This window comes from Hyperoodon ampullatus (genome assembly GCF_949752795.1).
Source record: "Hyperoodon ampullatus genome assembly, chromosome: 5".
In the NCBI taxonomy this organism is placed as follows: Eukaryota; Metazoa; Chordata; class Mammalia; order Artiodactyla; family Ziphiidae; genus Hyperoodon; species Hyperoodon ampullatus.
Genome location: NC_136918.1, coordinates 33,659,045 through 33,671,513, shown reverse-complemented (window position 1 = coordinate 33,671,513; position 12,469 = coordinate 33,659,045). Strand labels below are relative to the sequence as shown.

Below are 12,469 nucleotides of genomic sequence, written 5' to 3'. Positions count from 1 at the left end.
TGAGTGTCCTACGATGTAACTCAATTCTGACACTACCTGGAGAGAGCATCAGATCCCACAGGTTAAGGGCTCCATCCCATAAAGCTGCCCCCACCCACTTCAGCTGCCAATCACAAGTCCAGTTTGTCACCTATGCTTCTGACCGAGGCTGCGCATCCGGGGTTCCCACGACCCATGCCCTCCCAGATTCCATTAATTTGCCAGAGCAGCAGGGAAACACTTATTTATGTTTATTAGCTTATTAAAGGATTATGAAAAGGCAGATGAAGAGATACCTAGGGCAAGGTCTGCAAAGGTCCCAAGAGCAGGAGCTTCTGTCCCCATGGAGTTGGGGTGCATCACTCTCTGGTATGTGGCTATGTTCACCTACCTGGAAGCTTTCCAAACCCCATTCTTTGTGGATTTTTATAGCAGCTTCACATCACACATGATCAATTATTAACTCCATTTCTAGCCCCTCCCCCCTCTCTAGAGAAGTGTGTATATGTGTGTTGGGAGTGGTGGTGGTGAAAACTCCAAGCTTCTAATCGCACTTGGTCTTTCTGGTGACCAGCCAGCAGCCCACTGACAGCCGCCTCGTTAGAACAAAAGATGCTCCTTGTGTTTTTATCGCTTAGGAATTTACAAGGGTTTTAGGAGCCCCGTGTCAGGGATGGGGTCAAAGACAAATGTTAGAACAAGAGATGCTTCTAGTGCTCTTATCACTTAAGAAATGACAAGGTTTCAGGAGCTCTGTGCCAGGAACCAGGTACAGAGACCAATATACAGTTGACCCTTGAACAACATGGGTTTGAACTGCACGGTCCACTTATGCTCAGGTTTTTTTCAATAAATAATACAGTACTACACGGTCCACGGTTGGTTGAATCCGTGGAAGGGAAACTGCAGATAGAAGAGCTGACTATGGGACTTGAGCATCCGCAGATTTTGGTATCCAAGACCAGTCCCGGAATTAATCCCCTGTGGATACCTAGGGACGGCTGTATATATTTTCTATCATCTCATGGAGGTAGAGAGAGAGAGGGGTGTGTTTGTGGTAAGAAATTGGCTCTATGATTATGGGGGCTGGCAAGTTCCAAATCTGTAGGATAAGTGAGATGCAGGTAGGAATAGATGTTGCAGTTTTTTGAGTCCAAAACCTAGAAACTCAGGCAGAACTACTACGTTGCAGTCTGGAGACCAAATTCCTTCTTCTTTGGGAAACCTCAGTCTTTGCTTTTAAGGCCTTCAACTGATTGCATGAAACAACCCACATTATGGAGGGTAATTTCCTTTACTTAAAGTCAACTGATTGTGGGACTTCCCTGGCGGTCCAGCGGTTAAGACTCTGCGCTTCCAATGCAGGGGCCGCGGGTTCCATCCCTGGTCAGGGAACTAAGATCCCCCATACCACGTGGCGTGGGCAAAAGATAAAAGAAAAAGAAGTCAACTGATTGTACATGTTAATCCCATCTTAAAAATACATATACAGCAACTTCTAGACTAGTGTTTGACTAAACAACTGGTCACCATAATCTAGCCAAGTTGGCACATAGAGTTAACCGTCACATCTACAAATTCCAGGGGATGAGAGCTTCACTGTTGTGGGGTGTATGGGGCTCTTAGTCCTCTTAGGAGGCCTGGTTGAGGCCACACCTTCCTCAGCTCTTGGTCTACTCCATACCCAGGCCCTTAGCTCAGGGTTCAGCCTTAGCCAGAGCCAGGATGGGTCTGAAAGTTTTCTCTATTAATGTGTGGAAAGCTTAGAGCAAGGTTAGCAACCTCTCTGGTGTGGATGCCTCTCATGCTCCTCCCACACTTACAGGGGCCTCCACTTCCAAAAACACAAATCCTCCAGCTCAGATGCCTTGTCCTGGCAGCCATTCTCAGGCTTCTGGGATCAACCTCCAATGTTTCCCCTTCCTGGACGCCACCCCGCTGCCCAGCACCTCTCCAGCCTATGTCCAGGGGAGGCCCAGCAACCTGACTGCTGTGGCAGAGGAAGGCCTGGCACTGACAGCCTGGGCCCCTGGGCTCTGCCTCATGCAGGGGCTGCTTATGGAACGGTGGAAGGAGAGAAGGGTAAGCTCTCTTTCTATTCTTAAATCTTAGGGGCTCCTCTTAACCCTCTCGCTGGGTGACTTTTTTGAGAAATGGCTATCCAGAAGTGTCAGTCCCACCCCCAAAGTGAAGTACAAGTTGTGTTAATTATTTATTGCTGCACAACAAATTATCCCAACACTTAGCGGCTTAAAGCAACAAATATGTGTTATCTTGTCGTTACTGTGGTTCAGGGATCCAGGAGCAACTTAGCTGGGTGCCTGTGGCTCAGGATTTCTCATGGGGTTGCAGCCAAGCTGTCAGTCAGGGCTGCACTCTCATCGGAAGGCTCCACTGGCAGAGGGTCTGTTTCCAGGATCACTTGTGAGGTTGTTGTCAGGCTTTGTCACGTGGGCCTCTTCATAGGGTTGCCTCAGTAACTGCAGCTGGCTTCCCGCAGGGCCAGCAACCTAAGAGAGAGGGAGGGAGCAAGTGCCCAAGATGAAAGCCACGGTCTTCTCATACGCTTATCTCAAAAGTGACATCCCATCACTTCTGCGGGGCTCTGCTCATTAAAAGTGAGTCACTCCATCCAGCCCCCGCTCAAGGGGAGCAGATTACACAAGGGCACGAATGCCAGGAGGGGGGGACCACTGGGACCATCTTTGAGGCTGCTACCACACAAATACATCCTTTTGCCCTAAAATGATCTCTCCTTTTCAATTCTGACATTAGTTTTACCTGAAAAATCATATTTGAACATGGAAATAAAGGTAAATGTGAAATGCCAAAAATAAGGTAGAGCTTCTAGAGGATAGCATAAAATTAAAATAAGTAGAGGTCATGCCCAAGTCATTTTAAAATAGAAAATATTAATTCTAAAGAATAATTTGGCAGCATATTTATAATTTGAAAAACGTTGAAGTGGCAATTTTGGTATGAAAACTTAAAGACTGGTACAGACTTTAAAAAATTATCCCATGTAGACAATTTAAAAGTACGAACAAAGGAAGAAAATAGTAATTATATAAGCTCATTAAAAATACAAAAACAGCAAAATAAGTAACTGAATAAAACATAACTGAATATAACCTAATCCTTTAGGTACCATATAGTCTACCGTGGCAAACTTTAGATCCATTTTGTTCCCACTTCTCTATTAACAGAATCATAATTTTGCTTGGTATGGCATTACTCTCAGCTGAACATCCAACAGATTAACAAATACAAAAATCCCACTTCATTCTCCAACCTCCATCTAAATATCAATAGATGTCAAAATAGAAATAAAGAAAATATTTACCTCTTTTTCTCCCCCCTCCCCATGCTTCTCTACTCATTTATAAAAGGTCTTTCATATAAATAAACCAATTTTTCAATGCAGTGAACTTCTAAACGTTCAAATAACTTGCAGGTGATAAGCATTTTTAAATGTCAGAAGTGCGAGAAGAGAGTAGATGCAGTATGGGCGGGAAGAATGCTGTGCACACAAATGAAAGAGAAATGAGGAAAGCAAGGAAAAAAACCCAAACCTAATCCTGCTCTCTTGGCAGCCCAGAGGTAAAGACGGGCTTGGGAACAAGACTCAGTGTGATAAGTGCTGTGATAAGCACTAAGCCCTGGGTACTACTGGAGCCAGAGGAAGGCTCCCAGGGACAGCGTCCTGCAGGAGGAAACTCTAACCCCTGTCTTGAGGGATGCGTTGGAGTGAACCTGCCAAGGAAGAGGAACGGGCAGAAAGGCATTCCACGCAGGGGATCCGCATGGGTGGGTGGGTGGGGCGGGGGGGCACGTGACTTCACGCTGGCGCGCCGTGTGCGTCTGGGGGAGGGATGTCGGCAGAGGCATGAGGGGGCCTGGGGAGGTGGAGAGCGGAGAGTCCAGGAGGGGCTTCAAGAGGATATGGCGTGGCTTCGACTTGACATTGTCGGCGCTGGGAAGTCTCTAAGAGTTTGCTGCAGGGACACTACATTCATCTGGAATCCCTTCCAGGCCTTACTCCTGTGGGCCTGCCTTTGTCCTTTTCCAGCGTGCCCACCCCCGGGGGCGTGGGAGCGGTGGGCAGTGCTCCCTCCGTGTGCCCTAACCCTGACCTGGCTCCTTGCTGTTCCGCCGCAGGGAAACACGGGAGTGCTCATGGGTGTGTTTCTGGTGTCCTTCGTCGCCCTGGTGGCCCTAGTCACAGTGCTGTCCGGCATCGGGGTTGGGGAGCATTGCGACGTGGGCACCGGCGGCGTCTACTCCATGATCGCGGCGGTCCTCGGCGGGCAGACCGGAGGCGCCATCGGGCTGCTGTACGTGTTTGGACAGGTGAGGCCACTGGCCAGTGGAATCGCTTACCTTGCCTTTCTTTCTGCCACCTTCTTCTCATCCACGTTCCCCTCTGACCTGGTGACAGGCAAGTGGGCAGTTGCGGGGAGCTCAGAGTGGAACCAAGCTCATAGTCCAGGGCCCTGACCCTTAGTCCAGGGCTCCTTCCTTTCCACCCCCTTTGTCTCTGGAGTCCTGCTTCCACCAGGGAGCTGGGTCTGGGCTGGGACCATCCTTACAGACTGTTCTAGGGAGGGGAGAGTGCACAGCAGTGTCTGGAGCCGGGGTGGCAGCTGGGTGGCCCGGTCCCGGGGGCACTTTTACACTGAAAAGGGGACATTTTGCTTGTGCCAAGGACTTCCTTAGAAGCAGGCTGTTCTCAAATGAACCGGAGCTCTAGGCGCATTGATAGCTTGATGGCCTGAACAGGGAGGCTGAAAGCCCCTGTGTGGATGCTCTGTCTGAGAAGGAGAATACTAATGTGGACGGAGGCCCTCGGAAAACCACTGAGTAGGGAGAAGTACTGAAGCGTGTTTAGCTAAAACACAGGGACGGTGACCTAATGCTGAGGAAGCAAATGCAGACATTAAGAAGCAGCTCTTTGTAAGCACTTCTTGGACTGAAAAAGGCTTTAATGATGGTGCAAAGGGTGGTGGGTGGCTGAAAAAACAGTTAAAAGAATCTGTCTAAGTAAGAGTACAAGAGTCTCCTCAAAGAAAGTATTGGTCTATTTCTTTTATTTTTAAAGCAGCAGGGGCAGGGTATTGTAGCAAAAATACATCTGATTCTCCAACAGCACAAAGCTGTGTGTGTGTGTGTGTGTGTAGGAGAGATGTGTGGAAGGCAGACACATGGTCAGTGCCCTCTTAAAAACCACTTGCCTTTATGGAGAAAGATCTTTAAGCATGGTAGTTTGGAGGTGAGTAATAAACTGTCAGTTTATTACCCTGGGGATTTGTATATCGATTTTTTTTTTTTTTTTTTTTTTTACTTCTCTGCTATTTTATAGCCAAGCAGGCTACAAGATGGACAAACAGCAGTCCTCACTTTCCCTGCTCTCTGGGTAGACAAAAAACTCCACTCTTGAAGCAGATACCACAGACAGGGGACCAGCGCTGATGTTTGGGCCTCCCCACCTCCCAGAGAGAAGAAGCCTCCTGTATGTGAGGTGACTTGGAGGAAAGGTGCTCACAAAGAAAGATACAAGCTACCAAAACTCAAGAAGAAACAGAAAATCAGAATACACCTACATAAGTAAAGAGATTGAATTAGTAATCAAAAAACTTCTTACTAAGAAAAGCTAGAAATATTGGTGCCCCTCTGGTCAGTGTCCTCTCCATGCCTCTGCTTCTTCTGCAGTTGAGCTGGGTGGGCTTTCTAATCAGGGTTTGGCTGCTAATCCTTTTTATATGTTACTAGATTGAGTTTGCTAGTATTTTGTTGAGGATTTTTTTTTTTTTTTTTTTTTTTTTTTTTGCGGTACGCGGGCTTCTCACTGCTGTGGCCTCTCCCATTGTGGAGCACAGGCTCCAGACCTGCAGGCCCAGCGGCCATGACCCAGGGGCCCAGCCGCTCCGCGGCATGTGGGATCCTCCTGGACTGGGGCACGAACCCGTGTCCCCTGCATCGGCAGGTGGACTCTCAACCACTGCGCCACAAGGGAAGCCCTTGTTGAGGATTTTTGACTATATATTATGAGGGATGTTGGTCTGTAGCTTTCTTGTGATATCTTTGTCTAGTTTTGGTGTCATGTTCATGCTGGCCTCACAGAATGAGTTGGGAGGTGTTCTCTCCTCTTCTATTTTTGGGAAGAGTTTGTGAAGGATTGGTGTTAATTCTTCTTTAAACGTTTGGTAGAGTTTGGTGGTGAAACCATATGGTCCTGGGCTTTTCTTTGCAGGAAGTCTTTTGATTACTAATTCAGTCTCTTTACTTATATAGGCTTATTCCGATTTTCTGTTTCTTCTTGAGTTTTGGTAGGTTGTGTCTTTCTAGTAATTTGTCCATTTTATCTGGGTTATCTAATGTTTTGGCATATAATCATTCATAGATTCCCTTATAATCTTTTTGTTTTTGTTTTTGTAAGATTGGTAGCAATGGCCTCCCTTTCATTCCTGATTTTAATCATTCGAGTCTTCACTCTTTTTTTCTTAGTCTAGTTAAAGGTTTATCTGCAAGGAAGCAATTTTTGGTTTTGTTGCTTTTCTCTATTCTTTTTCTGACCTCTATTTCATTTATTTCTGCTCCAATCGCTATTATTTCCTTCCTTCTGCTTGCTGTGGGTTTAGTTCACTCTTCTTTTTCTAGTTTCTTAAGGTGGAAGGTTATGTCATTGATTTGAGATCTTTTTCTTCCAGGATGTGGTTGGGTTTTCTGAGGGTCCTTATTCCTGTTTCTTATTACCCCTAATTCCCTCATCCCAGGGCATGCATGCACTCATGTGTTTTTAGTAATTGCCAGAGGAGATGGCCTGTTGTGCCCCAGAGCAGGGTCAGCAAACTTCTTCTATAAAGGGCTAGATAGTAAATGTTTTAGTTTTTTGTGAGGGTATCATAGGTCTCTGTCACAGTGACTCAACTCTGCTGTGTAAGTGTGAAAGCAGCCATAGACAGTTTGAAGCGGGCGTGGCTGTGTGCCAGTCAAACTTACGCCCAAAGCAGGCGGCAGCAGGATTTGGTCAGAGGGCCAAAGTTTGCCGGCCCTTGCCCCAGAGCATCAACGTTTAGGAGATACAGACGCTTAAAATAATGATTTTTAAAGCTTACAAAATCTTTCCATTTCCTTGCATCCTCCCAAACCCTTCCCCATTCATCTCTCTGAGACGTTGGTGCTGGGCCTGTAGTGTGGGGTCAGACCCCTGGGCCAGTGGAGGAGGTGATGAACTGGGGTCTCTCCTCACTCCCTGCCCCACTCACCTGAGCACTTCTTTGGGGCTGCTTACCCTGGACACCAGAACATCCAGCTTCAGCTTGCACTGTCCTGTCTAAAAGCATTTATTCATGGCTTACCTGCTCTTTGTTAGACTCTGTAAAAACAGTGGAGGACTGGAAAACTTTCAGGGACCTGGGGTTTGCATTGTGGGAGGGAACACATATGTAGGACATACAGCCAACCAATTCAAACTTTAAACTAGGGATTTCGTGTGAGAAGGGAAGGGGTGTGGAGGAACAACTCTGGTTTTCTAGGTAGGTACCCAAAGATGGAAAGAAAATTGCCTATGATTGTGAAAATGCAATTTTTTAAAAACAGAGGCCCTGGAAGGGAGGCGTTACACCCTGAAAATATAGCGGGTGACACCCCCTGCTTCCTGTGGCAGAGGGTTAGAAGTTCTCTGTAGAGGACGAAAGAGGAAAACGAACGCCTGTGATTATAAACTTTAAGAGCAGATAAAAAAAATAATTTAATATAATAAATTCTGGGGAGGTTTATACATTAAACAAATCGAAAGGGATGTTTTCCAATGAAGAGAAGCTTCATGGTTGGAAGGGAGACCACGTCTAGGGTGGTTGGATTGCTCCGGAGAAGGGCTGGCAGCCGCTGTTGTCCATACCTCTCCTGAGGGGAGGCCGGAGCCTGGGCCAGGCCCGAGCTCACTGGCTGAGAGCCGGCTGCTGTTGGGGAGCCTTGCATCCTAGATGCACTGTGCTCTATGTGCCCAGATACAGTTTTTGCATAAACAGAATAATACTCTCAATATGTTTGTTTTTATTTTCCTTTATAAAATTGCTTTAAAATTACAAAATGATGTTCATTGTAGCCAGTTAGCATATCAGAGATAATTTAAAGAAAATGTAGTTTCCCTCCCCTCCTGCAGTAACCAGTGTGAACACCTAGCATCCTCTTCAGCACCTTTCCCTGTGCTCATCTTCATGAATTTATGGATTTTTGAAGTGCTTGCTTGTTTTTAAAAAAATGGGGGGCTTCCCTGGTGGCGCAGTGGTTGAGAGTCCGCCTGCCGATGCAGGGGATGCGGGTTCGTGCCCCAGTCCGGGAAGATCCCACATGCCGCGGAGCGGCTGGGCCCGTGAGCCATGGCCGCTGGGCCTGTGCGTCCGGAGCCCGTGCTCCGCAACGGGAGAGGCCACAGCAGTGAGAGGCCCGCGTACCGCAAAAAAAAAAAAAAAAAAAAAAAAAATGGGGACAAATTTCATACTCCAGTCCATGACTTTTATTTATCACTGAACAGTAAGTCATAGACATTCTTGTAGGTCAATGCTTTGAATCCATGCTTTTAAAGTAGTTGCTTAGTATTGTATAATATGGATGTATGGTAATTCGTGGCACATTCTTTCTCTAGTTATTTTTTTCCTCTCTTATGTAAGAGTAGTTTTATTCCTTTTCTCATTTCTAAAAGTCTGTAATTTTGCACTTTCTCTTTTCCTCTTAATCAGGTTGCCAGGTGTTTATGTATTTTATTGATCTCAAAAAAAATCAGCTTTTGTTCTTTATATCCTTTCATTTTTTTCTTTTATTTCATTAATTTCATATATCCTTTTATTAAATACTTCTTCCTACTGTCTTTTTACTTATAATGATTTTTAAAGTCACTTCTTAAGTTAATACTTTGTTCATGTATTTTTCTGCATTTTTAAACTAATATAAACATTTAGAATTATGCTTTTTTCCCCTTCTGAATGCAGGATTAATGTGCTTCCCAAGTTTTAGAATCAGTCCTTTTTATTACGTTCTAGATAATTTGAAATTTAAAATATTTCTCCATATTTTGCCAACGTGGCTCAAATTTATTTCTGTTGTATTTTCCCCCTCGTTGATTTGGAAGTTCTATTGATACTATGCTTTTCATTCTGTGGGTAGTTATTATCTACTTTTAGAAGCTATGATTATACTTTTTCTATACTTCCCAAACAAAAACATCACTTGTTAGCTCCTCCACATACCAAATATAAAATCTCTATGATACTTTTACTTACCTACATTCCATAATTACCCTTACCTCTTGCCCCCAAATCCTTAGATTTTGAAAAGGTGGTTTAATTTTGGGCTGTTATAGCTTTCCCTTAAAAGTAAGTCCCTTCAGTTTCAAGAATCCTTACTTACAACTTATGTTGCAAATTTCCAGTGACATTACCATCATCTATTTAGCATTAACAAAGTATTTTATGAAATTCATGGCTGACTACTGTTTCCTTTACATCAGTAGCTAATAATAAAGTAATAATGATAATGCCAATAGCTCTTACTTCTCCAACTCTAACTATGAGCCAGGTATTGTTCTAGGACTTTACACGAATTATCTAATTTAATCCTCACAATAACCTTTTTTTTTAAAGGTGGTTTCTTCTTCTTCTTTTTGTTGCTATTTAAATTCTCTTTTTTTAATTGAAAGTATAGTTGATTTACAATAGTGTGTTAATTTCTGCTGTACAGCAAAGTGATTCAGTTGTGTGTGTGTGTATGTATACACACATATATACATCCATTCTTTTTTTTAAATATTCTTTTCCATTATGGTTTATCATAGGATATTGAGTTTAGTTCTTTGTGCTATACAGTAAGACCTTTATCCATTCTGTATATTATAGCTTACATCTGCTAACCCCAGCCTCCCACTCCATCCCTCCCTCAATCACCTCCCCCTTGGCAACCACAAGTCTGTTCTCTATGTCCGTGAGTCTGTTTCTATTTTGTAGATAGGTTCATTTGTGTCATATTTGAGATTGCACATATAAGTGATATTATTTGTCTTTCTCTTTCTGACTTACTTCACTTAGTATGATAACCTCTAAGTCCATCCATGTTGCTGCAAATGGCATTATTTCATTCTTTTTTATGGCTGAGTAGTATTCCATTGTATATATGTACCACATCTTCTTTATCCATTCATGTGTTGATGGACATTTAGGTTGTTTCCATGTCTTGGCTATTGTGAATAGTGCTGCTGTGAAAATAGGGGTGCATATTTCTTTTTGCATTAGAGTTTTGTCTGGGTATATCCCCAGGAGTGGGATTGCTGGATCATATGGTAATTCTGTTTTTAGTTTTCTGAGGAACCTCCATACTGTTTTTCATAGTGGCTACATCAACTTATATTCCCACCAAGTGTAGGAGGTTTCCCTTTTCTCCACATCCTCTCTAGCATATGTTATTTGTAGAGTTTTTAATGATAACCATTCTGACCATTGTGAGGTGGTACTTCATTGTAGTTTTGGTTTGCATTTCTCTAATAATTAGTGATTTGAGCATCTTTTCATGTGCTTATTGGCTATTTGTATTTCTTCTTTGGAGAAATGTCTGTTTAGGTCTTCTGCCCATTTTTCGATTGCATTGTTTGTTTTTTTTGTTGTTGAGTTGTATGAGCTGTTTGTATATTTTGGAAATTAAGCCCTTGTTGATCACATCATTTGCAAATATTTTTTTCCATTCTGTAGGTTGTCTTTTCATTTTGCTTATAGTTTCCTTCGCTGTGCAAAAGCTTGTAAGTTTGATTAGGTCCTGTTTGTTTATTTTTGTTTTTATTTCTGTTGCCTTGGGATACTGACCTAAGAAAACATTTGTATGATTTATGTCAGAGAATATTTCATCTATGATCTCTTCTAGGAGTTTTATGGTATCATGTCTTATGTTTAAGTCTTTAAGCCATTTTGAGTTTATTTTTGTGTAAGGTGAGAGGGGATGTTCTAACTTCATTGATTTACATGCGGCTGTCCATCTTTCCCAACACCACTTGCTGAAGAGAGTGTCCTTTTTCCCCTTGTATATTTTTGCCTCCTTTGTTGAAGGTTAATTGAATGTAGGTGTGTGGGTTTATTTCTGGGCTCTCGATTCCTCACAATAACCTTTTGAAGTAAGTACTATTATTATCTGTGTTTCACAGAGGCAGACATGAGCCACAGAGAGGTTGAAACACTTTCCCAAGTCACACAGCTAAGGCTGGGAGCCACAGCATTTGGCCTTAGGTAGTTTGGTTTCATAGGCTATGCTTCCGACCACCGTGCTCTTGTCACATATCCTCCAGAGCTTTTACTTTTTTTGTTACTGGCACCTTTGGGCTAAAAAGTGATTTTAGGTACAAACCTGAGAGAGGGGCGCTACTGGGGTTACTTCAGTAATCGGTTTGGAAGCTCCAGGTGCAAACAGTCATATTCAAGTTCTGATCACCCTCTGCATGTGAGAGACCTCAGACACCTGGGAAAGTGATGCCTGTACAAACAATCATCAGTACTACATTCTTTTTTTTTTTTTTTTTTTTTTTTTGCGGTACGCGGGCCTCTCCCGTTGCGGAGCACAGGCTCTGGACGCGCGGGCTCAACGGCCATGGCTCACGGGCCCAGCCACTCCGCTGCATGTGGGATCTTCCCGGACCGGGGCATGAACCCGTGTCCCCTGCATCGGCAGGCAGACTCTCAACCACTGCGCCACCAGGGAAGCCCCACGACTACATTTTTAACATTTGTTTATAAAACTCAGATATATCTGACCATGAGGAGTCCTGTTGATCTGGCCAAATACTGATGAAATAGCATCACTGTCACCATCACACTCTTGGCATTTAGTCAAGAGTAAGTTTGACTTCTGAGGTGAATGCAGAAAAATATAGATTCCTGTCTCTCTCTCTCTCTGTCTTCCTCCCTCCCTCTCTCCCTCCTTCCCTCCCTCCTCTGATTGTCTTTCCCCTACATTGATTGGGCTTTCCCCCTCACCCAAATACAGACAGAAATGCCTACTCTAAATTTGGGGAATACCGACAGTGATGCTCTGTCCAGCTGCAAAGTGAGCTGATCTCAGTGAAGAACGGAGCCTCCTTCGTGAGCTCCCCTCAAACACAGAAATCGTATAAGGCTTCTTGTCTTTATATAAAAGGACTAGAATTTAATGGTGTCTGCTTCCTGGAGCATTTTTCATACAGTCAACGTATCATAAAGTATTTATAGATTGCTTGCAACATAGTTAGCAAATGCAGGAGATTTTAGAAGGCGCAATCAGCATAAAATTTTTTTAAAGATGTTTGCATTCTTGGTGGGGGGGGACAAACTTATATGCATGAAATAATAATAGAATACAGAGCCAGATAATTAATTGCAATGTACCAGCAGTAAGCATAGTATTTATTCAAAAACAGGGGATGCGGAAAGGCTTCATGGAAAAGGAGGAGCTTGACTGAGGTTTGAGTAGAATTTGT

The 12,469-nt window shown here is 43.8% G+C and overlaps 1 protein-coding gene across 1 annotated transcript in view; it reads left to right on the top strand.

Moving 5' to 3' along the window:
- Positions 1–12,469, top strand: part of SLC12A8 (solute carrier family 12 member 8) — a gene marked incomplete at its 5' end in the record, with an annotated part of 147,908 nt that overhangs the window by 20,068 nt on the left and 115,371 nt on the right. The window contains one exon of the mRNA XM_079704778.1: positions 4,138–4,329. Within this exon, the coding sequence (XP_079560904.1) occupies positions 4,138–4,329 (192 nt within the window). The remainder of the gene's footprint in view (positions 1–4,137; positions 4,330–12,469) is intronic.